Source organism: Nicotiana attenuata, chromosome 11, assembly GCF_001879085.1.
Source record: "Nicotiana attenuata strain UT chromosome 11, NIATTr2, whole genome shotgun sequence".
NCBI classification, from domain to species: Eukaryota; Viridiplantae; Streptophyta; class Magnoliopsida; order Solanales; family Solanaceae; genus Nicotiana; species Nicotiana attenuata.
Window position 1 is genome coordinate 48517014 of NC_031999.1, and position 18676 is coordinate 48535689.

The 18676-nt window shown below is 38.8% G+C and overlaps 1 protein-coding gene across 2 annotated transcripts in view; it reads right to left on the reverse strand.

Annotated features, from left to right (window-relative positions):
* Positions 1–18676, reverse strand: part of LOC109234476 (dicer-like protein 4) — a 64148-nt gene that overhangs the window by 32416 nt on the left and 13056 nt on the right. Inside the window, exons 6-17 of one of the 2 annotated variants that reach the window (XM_019400489.1) lie at positions 16350–16390; positions 15781–15915; positions 15569–15697; positions 14718–14856; positions 10760–10856; positions 8372–8564; positions 8065–8225; positions 7775–7981; positions 7358–7614; positions 7000–7274; positions 6502–6926; positions 5557–5651 (exon numbers count right to left, since the gene is read on the reverse strand). In XM_019400489.1, coding sequence (XP_019256034.1) covers positions 5557–5651; positions 6502–6926; positions 7000–7274; positions 7358–7614; positions 7775–7981; positions 8065–8225; positions 8372–8564; positions 10760–10856; positions 14718–14856; positions 15569–15697; positions 15781–15915; positions 16350–16390 — 2154 coding nt within the window. Of the gene's footprint in view, positions 1–5556; positions 5652–6501; positions 6930–6999; positions 7275–7357; positions 7615–7774; positions 7982–8064; positions 8226–8371; positions 8565–10759; positions 10857–14717; positions 14857–15568; positions 15698–15780; positions 15916–16349; positions 16391–18676 lie in introns of both variants that reach the window. The other variant, XM_019400488.1, reaches the window with a different exon arrangement.

Consider the following 18676-nt stretch of genomic DNA (forward strand, 5'->3'; position numbering starts at 1 on the left):
AGGTTAGTCACTATATCCAAATATATCCTACCCGTCCCTTAGCCTACATTACAACCAAATGAAGACCTCTTGATCTTTGACTGAACAGCTCGATTAGTAGAGTATTACACTAGGGGCAAGCTTATGGTGTGTCTGTGTGGCATGTGAATGCTCTTTGCTGAGAGTGAGTGAATTCTTTCAATCCTTGGTTCCTTATTGTTTGAATTTTATGTGTGGGGAACTTCTCTTAGACTTGTGATGTGAGGGCATGTGACTCAGGAAGAGAAAGTAAATCTTCACTTCTGTTAGAGTAACTAGAGTGAGCACGAGTGTGTCATGGCATGAGAGTCTGCATCTGAGGTATGATTGTTGCATTGCTTAGGTTGGTCCTTCGTAATGGCGAGTGTGACATAAATTGGGGTAATGTATCAAACGGTTAGGCCTAGAAGTGTGGTTTAACTTGCTCGAGGACGAGCAAAGGTTTAAGTGTGGGGTGTTGATAATAGGTGAATTTAACTATAATCACGCCTTAAATAACCACCTTCTTGTATAGTTTTGATGATAAAAGTGATAACAAAATGCTCTTATTAGTGCTTTTCATGATTTGCAGGTGATATATGACCAGGGAAGGCTAGGGAGTACCTTTGGAGTAAAAAATGAAGAAAAAGAGGCAAACTGTGAAATTCCCCAAGTAAACCACGCAAAACAGGCCTGAAGATTCAGAGAACTGTGTTGACCGCGGTTCCACCGCGACCGCGGTGGAAGAGAGCTGCAGATAAAATGAGATTCAGAGAAGGCATTTGGCCGCGGTTTGACCGCGACCGCGGTAGAACCGCGGCGGAAGCAGAAAACTTCAAGGACTAAAGTGTAAAACACGGGATTTTTAGACCTAAACCCTAGTTTAAATACGAGACTTCGCCCAAGAGAGGTATGTATTGAATTTTAGAGTATCTTGGCAAGAAAAACTATTGTGAGAGAATACCCAAAAACATAGTTCTTCTTTTCTTTGATTTTTATTGCTAGTTATGATGAATTCTATCTTAGTTTGTTTTCCCATAGCCATGAGTAGCTAAATCCTTTGTCTAAGGCTTTGATGGAACCTATTAGGGGATGAACATCTTGTTTATGTGAATACAAATTGCTAGTTTCAATCTCTATTTGTTCAACTTTGTGCTTGTTGTAGTTAATTGACAGGATCCTCAATTAGCTGTGCCTATTTAGTGTGCATAACTTGGAAAAGAGTGCATATTTAGGTTATTGTTGAACAACACCACTCCCAAAGTATAAGAGGAATCTATAATCGCGGGTTTAAAGGCGGGATTAGGGATAACGAAGCCTTGGGTGTAATCTAAAGTGAATTGTGCTAAATAAAGTAAGCTAGTGTATCTCAGGAGAGTGCAATTAGTATATTATTGTGATTACTCGGGAGAGATTTACGGTAAGATGAGCGTTCATGATTGATAGAGATGTGTTGGTAAATTTGTATGAGCATAAACAGAAGGGATTCCTTCAATAGGGAAAATCATTGCCTTAGCTTCTTCTCATCATTGTTTACAACCTTAGCATTTTAGTTTACAGCTGTTTAATTTACTTGCAATCGTAGTTGGTAAAGCGACCTTTAACTGTAATTCAAACATCTGGGAAACTGGTTCTGAAGAGTTTAGTGGGTCTAAAGATAGTGATTGATAGGTTAACTCTCTGTGGATTCGACCCTGGGCGTAATACTCGGGTTATATTTGCAACGTCCGCAGAGTCCTTTTTGGAGGGCATAGTTGGGCGTGATCACAAGTCCACTTCCTTCCTTACCTTTAGATTCAGTTCTTTATGTTCCCGGTAGTCCTTTTAGTCTCATAGTCGTTAGTCGCTTAGCCAAATCACTTAAATACACTGTTTTATTTCTTAATGATCTTGTTTTTATACAGGAACGGAGTATGCGGTGGACCATTGGTACCGGACGTGAATCAGATGGACTTTATTACCTTATCATTGCAAAAATCACACTGACTCATATCTTGTCTTCCTTCAACAACTTGTCCTATTACTGATTCACCATATTTATTACATAAACGGTTGGGACATCCCAATTTGTCAAAACTTCAGAAAATGGTACCCGATTTATCTCACTTGTCCACTCTGAGTGAGTCATGTCAATTCAGTAAACATACCCGCTCTCATTTCCCCCGGTGTCTTGATAATCGAGCAGAGTCACCTTTTAGTTTAGTCCATTCAGATGCTTGGGTCCTAGTCGGGTCAGTTCTACCTTTGAATTCCGCTACTTTATTAGTTTCATTGATGATTATTCCAGGTGCACCTGAATATTTTTTATGAAAAATCGATCTGAGTTGTATTCTATTTTTGAGACCTTTCACGCTGAAGTTCAAAATCAATTTGGGGTTTCTATCCGCACATATCGTAGTGATAATGCCGTAGAGTATTTTTTTTTTGATAGTTGAAGATTTTATTAAAATCAGTATCAAGCTGATACTATAAAAATACAAAGATACTGCTGGCTTAAAAACATTAAAATCCTAAGCGGTCTAGCATGTCCAGCATATCATCAAAATTCATAACAATATTTCCATCTTTCCAATAGTACAAATAATGTAAACAACTATATTTTACATATTGCAGCTGCTCCTTCTTGCCTTCAAAACACCTGTTATTTCTTTCTTTCCATATCGTCCAAGCTATGCTAAGAGAAATATCTCTCCAAATCTTCTTTAAGGATGCTTCTGCCCTAGAGTATTTGTCTTCCCCATTTCAGCAGTTTATGAACTCTCATGGGATTATTCATCAAACATCTTGTCCGTACACATCCCAACAAAATGGGATAGCTGAAAAAAAGAATATACATCTTATTGAAACTGCTCGTACCATACTCGTACAATCTCACGTTTCATTGCGCTTTTGGGGTGATGCAGTTCTTACATCTTGCTATTTTATTAGTTGTGTGCCATCTTCAACCATCCAGAATCAAGTTCCATTCTCTGTCCTGTTTCCCCACTTACCTTTGTTCTCTCTTCCACCCCGTGTCTTTGGGAGTACGTGTTTTGTTCATAACCTTACTCCAAGTAAAGATAAGTTAGCTCCTCGTGCTTTTAAGTGCGTATCTTTGGGTTACTCGAGAACACAAAAGGGATATCGATGCTATTCTACTGACCTCCAGCAGTACCAGTCTGTTGATGTTACCTTCTTTGAAACCCAATCATACTTCACCGGTCCAAGTAATCACTTAGATATTTCTGAGGTGCTACCAGTTCCATCTTTTGGAGATTCAGTCACTATCTCCCATTCATCTTCCTCTATGACTCCAGCTTCACCGCCTACAGCTCCAGTTGCAGCTCCACCACCTATAGCTCCAGTTTCACCACGTAGTCCAGTTCAACCTTCTATAGCTCCACCACTCCTGACGTCGTCCGCGCCCAGCATCAGGCCCAGCTTATTTACGTCCTGCACCTGGTCCTGCTAATACTGCGGACTTGTCTCCTCTTAGTCAACTGATTGCACTACGGAAAGGTATACAATCCATACTTAATCATAATCCCCATTATGTCGGTTTAAGTTACCATCGTCTGTCATCACCCCATTGTGCATTTGTATCATGTTTGTCCCCTGTTTCTATCACTAAGTCTATAGTTGAAGCACTATCTCATCCAGAGTGGCGACAAGCCATGATTGACGAGATGTCTACTTTACATATGAGTGGTACTTGGGAGCTTGTTCCTCTCCCCTCGGGTAAATCGGCTGTTTGGTGTCGTTGGGTATATGCAGTCAAAGTTGGTCCAGACGGCCAGGTTGATTGACTTAAGGCTCGTCTTGTTGCCAAAGGATATACTCAGATATTTGGGCTTGATTACAGTGATACTTTCTCAATCGTGGCTAAAATAGCATCAGTCCGTCTTTTTCTATCCATGACTGTTGTTGCCTATCTATCAGTTGGACATTAAGAATGCTTTTCTTCACGGTGACCTTGAGAATGAGGTTTATATGGAGCAACCACCTGGTTTTGCTGCTCAGGGGGAGTCTAGTGACCTTGTATGTCGGTTGCGCCGGTCCCTCTATGGTCTAAAGCAGTCTCCTTGAGCTTGGTTTGGTAAATTCAGCACAGTTATTCAGGAGTTTGGCATGACTTGTACTCGTAGTGAAGCTGATCACTCTGTGTTTTGTCGGCATTCTGCTTCAAATCTCAGTATTTATCTGGTGGTTTATGTTGATGATAATGTCATTACCGGCAATGATCAGGATGGTATTACTAAGTTGAAGCAACATATCTTTAAGCACTTTCAGACTAAAGACTTGGCAGATTAAAATATTTTCTAGGTATTGAGGTCGCTCAGTCTAGCTCAAGTATTGTAATCTCACAATGGAAGTATGCCTTAGACATTCTTGAGGAGACATGAATGACAAGTTGTAGACCTGTTGACACTCCTATGGATCCGAATTCTAAACTTCTACCAGGACTGAGGGAGCCGCTTAGCGATCCTACAAAATATAAATTACCTCACAGTGACTAGACCTGACATTTCCTTTCCTGTGAGTGTGGTAAGTCAGTTCCTGGATTCTCCCTCTGATAGTCATTGGGATGCAGTTGTCCGCATTCTTCGATATATACAATCAGCTCCAGGCAAAGGATTATTGTTTGAAGATCGAGGCCACGAGCAAATTTTTGCGTAATCAGAAGCTGAATGAGCAGGATTACCCTTCTGACAGACGTTCTACGTCTGGATATTATGGTTTAGTAGGAGGAAATTTGGTGTCTTGGAAGAGCAAGAAACAGAATGTGGTTGCTCGGTCTAGTGCAGAAGCAGAATATCGAGCAATGGCTGTGGCAACATGTGACCTAGCTTGGATCAAACATTTGCTTAATGAGTTGAAATTTGGTGAAATCAGCAAGATGGAACTTGTGTGTGATAATCAAGCTGCCCTTCATATTGCATCAAATCCGGTGTTCCATGAGAGAATTAAACACATTGAGATTGATTGTCACTTCGTCAGAGAAAAGATACTCTCAGGAGATATTGCTACAAAGTTTGTGAAGTCAAATATCAGCTTGCAGATATTTTCACCAAGTCCCTTACTGGTCTTTGTATTAGTTAAATATGTAACAAGTTCGGTACATAAGATTTGTATGCACCGGCTTGAGGGGATTGTTAAATAGTTATGTAAATAATATGAATTAGTCCTAGTCCCACATAGAATAGGAGTATGATATGTATTGTATAAATAAGGCTCATTGTATTATAATTAAAACAAATATCACTAGTAGATTTTTCTCCCGTGCATTCTCACAAGACCTAGGGTCTTTGGATGCTCTTTCTCACAAATAAATAGAACTAGATAGAACTTTATCAGCACTCAATAGTCTACTGTCAATGATTTTGCGTCTGACTTTGAGTTCTATAGTAGAGTTTGTGGTTTCTTTGCTTTCATAGCAGATGCCCATTAGTTTAAACAATATGCTTCAACATGTATCGGAGTAAAACCCTTTCTTCCAATCCCCCTCCCTTGCATCACAAGTCTTTATGAGTTTTGCAATAGAAACAGCTCAACTTAGCAGCTTGAATAATAAACAATTACCTGAATAGCCTTTCTTTCGTAGTAAGTTGTCCAAACAGAAGAGTTGTTTTGCTTTTATAAGTGGTTGCTCAGGGTACGAAAGACGGATACCAAAACTGTAAGAGAAATCTCTCACCCATTAGAATATACATGATACATATTTGTAAAAATAATCAGATCTTCAACTAAAATATATGTTTTCTTTATGAGAAAAGTATTATTAAGCTAAGCGCAAAGGAAGAGGACAAGATGTCCTCAATAAGCAACATCAGAAGATACAAAACAAATGTAGTTCTAAACAAGAAGAGCACGACAGTCCCTTTAGAGGCCAGTTAAGGTAGCGTAGAAAACAAGCAGAGTTACACAATTGCAATGAAAAGAAGTGTCTCCTTTCCCAAACTTTGCAGGTTGTATGGTTCCTAAACAAGTAAAGATACATCAATAACGGGATGTTTCCCAAACAAGCTAGTATACGGTAGTTATCCCACATTAATTAAATTATTTACCTTATCAAACAGGGTAAAGGAAGACATATCAAGAAATTCTGTTAGTACTCAAGGCTCACAACAACAACAAACCCATTGTAATCCCACAAGTGGGCTCAAAAAGTTTAAAATAGACATATAGTGACTGACCATAATAAAAAAATTCCAGAAGAAAAAAAGAACTTCCAAATACATGTGAGGAAATTGTTAAATTGGTTCTCCAGCAGCAAGCGGTTAAATGCTAATTGACCTCATCAAAAACTCTTTTAACTTCCGTACACTTTGCATCTAATTTGTAAATTTTCTCCCCTTTTTGCCACACCAGACCAAGGGCTCATTTCCATTTTATTAATACTTGAACTCCTATTCTGGTTTACAGTAGACAGAAACAACATATGTGCATGCGAATGCAGGTAGAATCAACAAAAGAACAGGGAACCAAGCTGGTAAGCAAAGAACAAAAATAAAGTCATTTACTTACGTATCGTAATAGTGTTCGACATGGTTTTTTGAATCTTTATATATGCTGTATGCATTGCTTTCTTTGACAACATCAGATATGAAGAAAAATGTCTCCTTGCATGGAACATATACCAAACTATTGGCAACATCATGTACGCTTTTGGAACCATTGGCAAGTTGCAACTGCTCATCAAATTTGGATATCTCACTATTGCCTGCATATACTTTAGTCCCAAAAATTGGTGATGACAAGCATCTTCTGACAAGCTCCCAGTCCACGGAAATTTTATTGTGTCCACATAAATTGACGGGAAGAAGTAGGTAAGATTTTGAAGCTGAGTCAACATAATCTTCTTTTTCCAAAGATACGAATTCTGAAATGAACTCAGAGCGGTCAAGAATGATCTTGAGGAACATTCTCTGGAACTTCTCTGCTAGTTGTACCTGCTAAGAGAAAGTAGTCAAAATATTGAAGAGAGCCTTTCTGTTTATACTAGAAGAGAGTCAAATAGTTAACCTCATTGTTCTCAAAATTAGTAGCTCCTGATGGAATAAGCTCTGTCTCCACAGATCTACCTCGAGCCAAGTTGAGATCAAGTTTCATTCTCTCAGCCTCTTGAGGAAGAGGTGCTTTCAGAAATAGGCCAAACTTTTTATAAACCCTATCAATTGGACAAGGTGAAAAGTTGATGTAGTACGAGTTAAGGCAAACAGGACTCTCTGTCTCAGTCCATGATTCTTTAAAGGCAGCGGGAACAATCATCTCATGGAGCTCTTCTCGTGCGTCTTCGCCTATGACATCAACATTACAATAATGACAACAAGCACCAAAACATGAATCAGAAAATGCTTTTATCAAAATAATTTTGCCTAACCATCTGAGCTTTCTGAGTCAGAAAAAACATGAATCAGGTCTTCATCTGCTTGATCCGGCAAAAGATAATCAGTGAGTGCTCCAAGTTCATGCAAGCTCTTGCAGGCTCTTAAACAGGCATCTTTCTTAGCTGCTTCTATAGAAGATTGAGGAGCACTCACGATTTGATGCATTGGAGCGTTTGAAGGCAAAACTAATTTGCAAATAGTTCCATCTATGTCATCAAAGTAGAAGAACTGCGGCTTGGGGCAGAAAAACCTACAAAAGAAGCAAAACGAACAGAAAAGAAATCATGTTAACCCATGAAGATATGAGTTCCCAAAGCAAAATCCACACATAAGTGATACAGAACAGAATAAACTTTAATTAGAAAAAGAGAAACAGAAATATCAAGTGAAATTTCAATACAAGATCATACTCGTCACGTGGAAGCTTGGAACAATAATGGTGAAGCAACGAAATGCTTGATGCAGAACTGATGGTTGCACCAGTCATATCTACTTTGTATATATTTTCTTGAAAATCTATAACTGCCGTGCAAGATTTCCTGGAAGAAATCTCATCATTCATCCGAGCTTCATTTCTTGAAAAATGCTCAATCAAATTAAGCTCCCTTTGGTTATCACTGCCAAGAAGTTTGGGTCAGAGATATTGCTCTGTTGAACTTGACAGGTAATAAGGTACAGAAAGCATAAACTTTGGAGATACCTATCAACCAAAAATGCATATTCAGACTTTGGCATGCGGGCACGCCCTCTAGACTGTATAAAACTGGCAACAGTTTCAGGAAGATCAAATCGTATAACGAGGCAGCATGTCTGGATATCAAGTCCTTCCTCGCCAACTTTGGTGGCAACCAATAAGTTGAGCTGTCAAATTGAGCAATGGATATGCAATCAATTTCATACGAACTATCAGATGGAGAATAAAGCATAAACTTGGAGTTACCCTCCCAGAGGTCCTCTGGCTAAGAGAATCAAGCGAGCAGAGAAAGAATCTAACAAAGAACCATTACCTCACCAGAACGGAACTTATTGAGAATGATATTTGTATTTTTTCGTGACATACTCTTCAATCCCGAGTGCACTCCTACAAGAAACCCGCATTTCCAAGAAGATAAAACTTTCAGATGCTGAAGCATATAAGAAAGAGATCTCGCAGTCACGATCCTATTGACGAAAATTATGCACTTCATATCTGGTTGTACCCTGAAAATAAAGAGAGGGAGATACCAAAATGCAGAATATGAAGTTGACTCTCGAATTCCTTAGCGACTGAACTCACTAAGAAGAAGAAGAAATATACATCCATGACATCAAACAAAATGAAGCATTTATTATACGTATTGGGTAAAGGTATGGTATGAAAGCAAGAAACATACATCAATGACTTCAAATTATATTCTTACTATTTCTATCGGGTAAAGGTACATTATGAAGGCAAAAGATCACGTTGAAGAATAAACTTCTAGGGGAAGAAATGTGATCAAAAGCAGTTGGTTGTTGAACATTTAGTTTCAGATGGTACCACTGTAATTGACAGCAAATGCACAGAGGCTAATCCAAAAATATGAACAATTGTAGTCAATGCATTCATTTCATATTTCTCCATCAGGGCCTTATTCAGGTGCTCTTTTATAGTAACTGAGAGCAAACTGAGGGGCTAACTAGCTGGTTAGGTCCATAAATATAAACACTCATATTCAAGGCATTAATTCCATAATTCTCCATAGAGGCCCCATTGTGGTGCTCTTTAAAAATAGGCCCTATACTGTGCTGTGTAAGGGCAAAAAATAAAATGTTAAGATTAAAATCATGACGAACAAAAATCAGTACAAGTAGAATGATCTTCTGCTCCAAACATATTTTGATAAACTAAGAAATTGAAATTTCTAATTCCCATGTACAAATGTATAAACTAATACGTCAGGTTTAATCGGCTATAGTTCTATTCAAAGAGTCTTATTTGGAACAAACAGCATTAAGCTTATAGCTGCTGGATGATTAACAGCACATTTAGGGTGGTTCAGACTAATACATTATGTTTCTCTTGTTCTAACGATCTTATTAACTTCAAATTCATTATCTTCTGCAAATCACCGCAAAACCTCAGTTATAGCATAATGTAAAATGTACAGAGAAGGTCACATTTAAACCGTTATAGATCTCCTGTGTAATTCTTTGTGCCGCTTTCTAGAATCCCCAGTTATAACATAATTTAACCTCCTATAGCCCTTTTTCCACTAATCTTAGGACAAACAAAGGACATGGAAAAAACCAAGTGGCAAGGAAAGATGTCATCAGGTGAAATAGGACAAATAAGTGAGCAGAATCTTTTTGAGACCAGAGGACTTGGCTGATATCTTAGGCTGCAGTTAGGGATTCTTTCTACTTATTGGAAATGTCATTGGGTACGGTGCAAAAATCGACAGAGATATGAAACGAGGTCATTGAGAAAGTGAAAAAGAAACTTTACGTTAAGAAAATGGACCTTAGGTCCAACTCAACCCAAAAGTTAGCTCTTGATGTGAGGGTTGCTTGAAACCATAAAAGGAGACTACAACCTATTCCACAACCAAAATGGGGCACTCTAACACCTCCGTGCAGCCAGGCCTGGACATTTGGTGCATCGACTACATAATTTTGGAACCCAACACTGGAAGAAGTCGAAAAAGATGGTGCTTATTTGAGGAATAAACATGCTGGGATTTGAATAATGTCTACAAGTAAACCAAAAAAGGAAAAGAAAATAATCCTTATTTTTAATTATATCCAATTATATGGATTCTAAACTTTTCTTATACTTACAAGGTACGTATTCTTGTCATATTAACAATTTTGTAATATTGACATTCTTAACACTCCCCCTCAAGTTGGATCATACATATTAGATATTCCTAACTTGCTCAAAATATACTCAATTCCAGAGTTGCTGAGTGGCTTTGTAAGAATATCTATAATTAATCATCCGAGCAAACAAAACATGCTGCAATTCACCCGGTTTAATCATTTGTGGAACAAAATGACAACCTACTTTTACATGCTTCATTTTTAACACTGCAGCCTGATTGCTACAGATCATTTGCATTGATGCATCTCCCTCACCCCTAAACTCTTTGAGTAGTTGCATTGAAGCAAAATGGAAAGTTGGGACTATTCTTGAAAATGGCACTCAAAAGAATATAAAGTTTTCATATGAAAAGAACAGACCAACTGTTAAAGGAAATATTGTCTATGCTTCCAGTTTTCTAACTGTAAATTTACATTATTATAATCGGATACAATGACCCAGAAGAACACCCCTCAAAGTGGAATTGACTATTTTGTTTCCAGCTACTTATAAATCCTGAATAAGTCAGAGAACAGGAACAGGAAATTATTCATTTAGCTACATAATGACTAACCCGAAGTTGGAAAGGATTCCAATTAGACGTAAAAGCTTTTTGGAGAAATAAGGCTCCTTCAGAACTTCCACACGTGTCAAATCAGGATTCATACCATCTGCATGATAAAGCATATGTTAGACTAGTAATGTACAGAGGAAAACAACAAGAATATACTCAAGCCGCAACACAAGACAGATCAAAGGTTCTTTGATATTTCTGTTGGAACAGATCATTATTTAAGCCTATATTTGCAGGAATTGACTTTTATCATATGCCCTTAGTCTTCATTAAAAGACCCTAAAGCACAGCAAATAAAATTCGAAATCAAGTCTAACTTTATACAGAGAGGTAAAAAGAGGCGTGGAAAGATTACTGTTAGACTGAAACTTGATTCATCATACTTGTTCAGGCACAACATGATTCCCATCTAGTTGTCCAGCCTTTTTTCTTTGAAATGCTAACATCGCACTGAAAACTAAGGCAGCTTATATTCTTGCTTCATTGGTAAATTGAACATCAAATGATAACTTCCTTCCATGCATAAAACTTCTCGCATTAGCTTCTCCATTCTTTTATTTTTTGCAATAGCGATTGTGAACAAAGTTACAAATTATGTGGGGGAATAAACTCTATTAAGGAGACTCTTCCTCCTTTTGATAAATATCGCATCTTCCTATCCTCTCCAGTCTCTTAGCATTTTTTTCACCTCTTCTAATGGAATTAATTCCAAATTTATCATATTGAAGTGTAGCCCAATTGTCTTTGAACCCCCAAGTGTTCTATATAAGAAATGGATGTCTCCGTTTGGATCAAAAAGATTAAAGTTCCATCTGCAAACAATAGATGTGCTACATATTCCATGTCATGCTCTCCTCCAACAACCCGAAATTACACTCAAGAATTCACTACCTACAGATTATAACACTAGCTCTCTATTATAAACAATAATAACAACGGCACAAAGGTCTTCCTGCCGAATAACTTTTTGCTCCCAACAACACACACACCCCCACACATGCAATGGGTATGCACTAGTTCTCCACTTTCTACAACTTTCCCCAAGAAACAATTCTGGATAACGACTAATACAACAACAACATACCCAGCGTAGTCCCACAAGCACGATCACATGCCTTCTCATGAAACTAGAATTCCCAACTTTCCACAGATCAATACAGAATTCGTCAGTTCGTTTGAGATCACACGAGCATCCGTACCCTTCAACCAGCGAAAGAATCTTGTGTGATGTATACGATGCTATTCACCACAAATCTCAATCTCGTTAACAACACATTTACCATTGTTCACTTTCCAGCCAAATTGATAGGTCCAAAGTCCTTATTTATTATCTGTTGCTTTCCTCTTCGGAATTAGAAGAAAGAACAACAACAACAATAACTACCCAGTAAAATCCCACATAGTGGGGTCTGGGGAGGGTAATGTGCCCTTGCCCTGATAGGGCAGAAAGGCTGTTTCCGATAGACCCTCGGCTCAGAAAGACGGAAATAAAAAACAAGAAAAGAAAAGAGAATTCATTGGTAACTCCAGTAGAAACCGTAATAGTAACAGAAGCATAAAAACCAAAAGATGAATGACATGCAATAACAGTAACCAGAGTCTAAGGCCCGGGCTAAGTTAAACAGCAAGAATAGTGTGGGTTCAACACAAACTGCAAGCCATCTAAGATCAACCCCAATCCAACCCCGCCTCACCCCCGGCATGAAGTAAGGAAAGCTCTACTACCCCTTTCCTACAACCCTAATGCTTGACCTCCAGGCCTTCCTATCAAGGGCCATGTCCTCGGAAATCTGCAGTCGTAGCATGTCCTGCCTGATCACCTCTCCCCAATACTTATTAGGTCTCCCTCTACCTCTTCTCGTACCCACCGCGGCCAACCACTCACACCTCCTCACCGGTGCATCAAGGCTTCTCCTCTGCACGTGCCCGAACCATCTGAGCCTTGCTTCCCGTATCTTGTCATCCACAGGGGCGACGCCCACCTTCTTCCGAATATCATCATTCCTAATCTTGTCTATCCTAGTGTGCCCGCACATCCACCTCAGCATCCGTATCTCTGCTACTTTCATCCTTTGGATATGAGAGTTCTTAACCGGCCAACGCTCGGCCCCATACAACATGGCCGGTCTAACCACAGCTCTATAAAACTTACCTTTGAGTATCGGTGGCAATTTCTTGTCACACAAGACTCCAGATGCAAGCCTCCATTTCATCCAGCCCGCAGAATTTAAATATCTCTTAAGGGACCAAACCGATGAAAATGACACACGCACTATAAACAGTGTCGTTTACCTATTTCCATTAGTGTTTAAAAGAGGCAAGAGTGAAACCATCAAATCCAGTGCCTTGTCTCCTAAACAACTCTTTCATCCCCTACCTCCACTCTTTCAGCTTCAAATGGTTTCTCTAGCTCCTCTATTTCCTTGCTGTCGAATTTCTAGAAAATAATACCACCAAATCCTGACATGTGGCCCTTTCTTTAATGAAATTTATTACTTCATCAAAAAAACTACCATCAAATCCTGACCCCGGCTCATCCTATTTCTCATACAACAACGGTCAGATAAACCTGCAAAATCTACTCTTTATTTTCATTTTCCTTGGAGTACCTAGTCATCCATTTGCATCTTCTCAATGAGATTACATCTTCCATGTCCACTACGTGCATTGGCAGGTGAAAAGAATTTGGTCTTGTTATCACCATTATTCAGCAGAAGGAAATTTGGTAGTAGTGTCGCCCAAGCCTATCTTTAACTTCCTCCCTCAAAATCCCAACATCATTAGGCAAACTATAAGACAGTTAAGTGTAAAATTTGCTATGCAAATATAGTTATAATCAATGTAATATAGCATTAGTGACCACAAGTGGGTGAATATAGCTATATGTGTTGATAGTAAATGATGCCCATAAAAGGATTCAGGCGTAAGATATTTGATTTCAGGCGTTCCCTCCATTCTCTTATTTCTCGCATAAACCATCACCTTCGACCTACTCCAATGTAGGTACTCCTGTAATAACTCTGTAGTGTTTGTTTCTACTCTTCCAGATATCTCCATTTTCATTTCTTGAGGTTTTTCTTCTACTTCTGAGCTTCTTGGCTACCTAAAATGTGGTTTCCTCTCGTGTACTTAACTATCCCACTGTCTTAACCATCTCTTCCTTCATGCTGAAGCCATATGTTCTCAGATTTGATGGAGATGGTCCTTTTCTAACTACCAGTTCTTTAAGAGAATAGGACAATGATCCAACACTGATCCCTATGCCAAATGGGTAGTGACAAAAAGAATTCCCTCCCATTCAGTCGATACCAATATCAATCCTGGAAATCGTCCTTCTATTCCTCCAAGTGAATCTTGTCCCAAGTGATGGCATGTCGATGACCACAGTTGAAGATAAAGCCAGAGAATTCCTCTGGAACTTTACCTCCAATGGTGTAAACACTATTCCTTCCTTGGCAAAATCAGCGGCAATCACCTATGTGTATTTGCCGTTTCATCTAACCTCAACAATTCCTCCTACAGTGTCCCCATTCCATTTCTACAGTCCCATACAGCGTTAAGAAGATCCATGTATATCTGGATTTAAATTTCATTTACTTGTTTTAGGTTTACTAGTTCTCCTCCCTGTATGCTTCTTTGTCATTGGTGAAATGTGTTGTGCTGTCTAAGAACACGAAGGAATAAGAACCCAAGTTTAGCTTTGGCAAAGGAACACCCTGCTTAATCAACGGAATGCTATAAATTGATTTAGATGTTCAATTCAAATGTCTTGATTTCTATTAACAAGTCAGTAAGATATGGTTAGAGCTTGCTAATTTCATTTCTTGAACCAAGTAATCCATGACCAGGCCACTAAGAATAGAATTCTTGTTCAAGCTAGAATTCATAGGAATACTTGTAATGATGGAAAGAATACAAATAGCTATAGAACAGGAATCCACAATAGAATAAAACATACCTTTAGCACAACCAGAAGTAAACACTGTGGCGACCTGACTCAGATATCTGTCACACAAAGAGTCATCACTAGCATTAACATCAGCTTCCACCATTTGATGGCGCTCATAGTGATCCCCCTTTAAGAGGATGCAACTAGCCTTCACCAAAACAAAGGGTGCAACTTAGAATTGAATTTTCCGACTGTAAGTCTTAAAACTAATAAATAAAAACAGATCGTGATGTCTTCCCTGTGAATTAATAGTGCTTAAATTATGCTAAGCATAACTAGGGAACCAACAAGATTCTAGAGTGCATACTCTACTGAAATAATGTCTAAACTAGGGTAATGCATGTGGACTCTCCAGCTGAAGTGCTTTAAAAATACACACAAAAAATAAAATCTGAAGTGCCTAAAGATGTCCGCAGATACTACTTCAGCAGCAGTATGAAAGTAAAAACAAAAAGAGAACGGAAGTTCTACACTTAACTGCCAAAAACTCTATGCCAGGTCAAGAGAGTCAATTAAACTGCACAAGATTTTCAAACCCGTCTGCCCACTTTGTTTTAGAAGAGAGCTAGGAGTCTGGTCAGGTCTTGAGCCTAAATCATGGGTTCCGTATGGTACGCAAGTTTCTCTTTTTTAATGAAATTCTAAATGATACTTAAGTAAAAAGACCATTTATAATGTTTGCTTGTTGGAGGTGGCGGCAAGGTGGGAAAGGTCTTCCCCTGCTAATTGTTTCTAATATAATTGGGAACACAAGTAAAAATTAAATGTGAGCAATAAAATATCCGATAACCTAAGAGTAATTAAAGATCAGGGCTTGTGAAAACGGACTAGGGGACAAACAAGAAGAAGCGCAACAAAACCTGTAATGCCCCAAAGACACCTAGGTTTTCCAGAGAAAAAATTAGATGTCCATGCAGTCTCTTGAGCATCTTTTTTGTGTTCCTGAGAGTGCTATGATCAACTGCTTTCTTGTGAAGCACCATCACACACTGTCAAATCATGAAAACACCAGAAAGTATTTAGTCGAAGACTAATTAGATAATAGCCATCTAAATTACTGACCAGATAATACCTGGTGTTTTATCTCTTCAAGCTTCTGAGAGTAAGCTTTAGTAAGACACGCGGTGCCAGGACCATAGTAGTATACATTCACCTTAGGTGATGCAACAAACTGTTCCAGTTCATCCTTGTCTTCAACAGAATACACCTGTGATCATACATAGACAGAAATTAATATAGAAATGTTAATGTTCCTATTTCCCTCTACCTCACGCTTCTACAACAGTATGGGTATGAACCAAGGTTAGCAGCCCAGCTCAGCCCAGGCAGGTAAAATGCCGCCAAGCTAGTCATTTGTTACCTAACAATGAAACACCCACAGCAAGAAACCCAGGATACAAAATGATAGCTTGGAAATTGGAGTCGCAATCTTATGACACTTCTTAACAACTCCAAGAACTAATAAACCTATGACAGAAACCCATCCTTCACAAGTAACTGTTTTTGGACTTTATGGTTCCCATAATAATGATGTGAGGAAACTGTAATCTTTTATGGTCATCCTTTTTCTTTTTCTTATTTTTCAAAAGAAAAATAATTTTTTGATGATGGAAAAAAAGCTTATGTGTACAATAGTAGCACCTTAGAGCGAAGTAAGGTCTCAAGGCCTTCAACAGTAGCACCTGCAATAGTAAGAAGACAACATAATATCTGAGAGTTGAGGAGCATCCAAAAACAAATGTAGCTTAAAGGAAAGATACATCAGTTTCGCCTGGCAGAATGATTAGTATTGAAAGCAAAGATCAGATAGCAAGAACTATCAATCCGTCACAGCAATTGACCAATGCATGTCATGGCAAGCAGATTTCTTTCCACAAAGGCACAGACCCCAGAGATCAAATGAGTTTTTTTTATACAACAACAGACCCAGTGTAATCCCACAAGTTGGGCGTGGGGAGGGTAGTGTGTACGAAGACCTTACCCCTACCTTCAAGAAGGCAGAGAGGCTGTTCAGATGAGTTTTTTTTATAAGTCAAAAAATCAGAAAACTTGAAGGCATTTTCAGATTTATTTTCTGATAATACTCCTGTAACTTCTGTTGATCCCATTTCTAAATAGAATTCATAGAGGTCATGACTTTAAGAATCAACTATGCAACAAAGATACACATATTGTCATGCATAAGGAGGCAAAATTACACATATGCAGATAAGAGACACTTTTAGAAAAAGGAGGTAAAAAGAGTACACAGGGACATTTTCCCAGTCATACAAGGCTATATTAGACAGCCAATGATATTTGATCATTAACATAGACAAAGAAAATATCATAACAACAATCCCTCTGCTTCCCCAGTCAGTTTGACCAATTTTACATGGATAGGAGACGGGGATAAATTCATCATTTCGAAGTAATAGTTAAAGACTTACAGATCTCACAAGATGGAAAAACTTTTTCGTTTGTAACAAGTAAGAAGTGGTCCAGAGAATTGACCCCTGGAAACCCAAGAAAGAGATACAAATCTGGGACAGATGGTGATTTCTGGATGACATCTATACTTAAAGATGATTTTGCCAAAAATTATCAAGTAACCTCTGTGAGAATGCACGGGAGAAAATATATTATTGATGTATTGACATATGTTACAATGAGCCCTATATATACACACACATAACATGTCCTACTCCTAATATATATTGGATTAGGGTTATTTATTTACTCCTATTTACATGACTATTCTAACACTCCCCCTCAAGCTGGTGCATATAAATCATATGTACCGAGCTTGTTACATATGTAGTTAATACGAGGACCAGTGAGGGACTTGGTGAAAATATCTGCAAGCTGATCATTCGACTTCACAAACTTTGTAGCAATATCTCCCGAGAGTATCTTTTCTCTAACAAAGTGACAGTCAATCTCAATGTGTTTAGTTCTCTCATGGAACACTGGATTTGACGCAATATGAAGAGCAGCTTGATTATCACACACAAGTTCCATCTGACTAATCTCACCAAATTTCAACTCCTTGAGCAACTGTTTGATCCAAATTAGCTCACATGTCGCCATAGCCATCGCTCGATATTCTGCTTCTGCACTAGACCGAGCAACCACATTCTGTTTCTTGCTCTTCCAGGACACCAAATTTCCTCCTACCAAGACACAATATCCAGACGTAGAACGTCTATCAGAAGGTGATCCTGCCCAATCAGCATCTGAGTATCCAACGATCTGCTCATGGCCTCGACCCTCAAACAATAAACCTTTGCCTGGAGCTGATTTTATATACCGAAGAATGCGAACAACTGCATCCCAATGACTATCACACGGAGAATCCATAAACTGACTCACAACACTCACAGAAAAGGAAATGTCAGGTCTTGTCACTGTAAGGTAATTTAATTTACCAACCAACCGTCTATATCTTGCAGGATCGCTAAGAGGTTCCCCCTGTCCTGGCATAAGTTTAGAATTCGGATCCATCGGAGTGTCAACCGGTCTACAACCTGTCATTCCTGTCTCTTCAAGAATATCTAAGGCATACTTTCGTTGTGAGATCACAACACCTGAGCTAGACTGAGCGACCTCAATACCCAGAAAATACTTTAGTTTGCCCAGATCCTTAGTCTGAAAGTGTTGCAAGAGATGTTGCTTCAATTTAGTAATACCATCCTGGTCATTGCCGGTAATAACAATGTCGTCAACATAGACCACCAGATAAATACAGAGACTCGAGGCAGAATGCCGATAGAATACAGAGTGATCAGCTTCACTCTGAATCATGCCAAATTCTCGAATAACTGTGCTGAACTTACCAAACCAGGCTCGAGGAGACTGCTTTAGACCATAAAGTGACCGACGCAAGCGACATACAAGGCCACGAGACTCCCCCTGAGCAACAAACCCAGGTGGTTGCTCCATATAAACTTCATCCTCAAGGTCACCGTGTAAAAAAGCATTCTTAATGT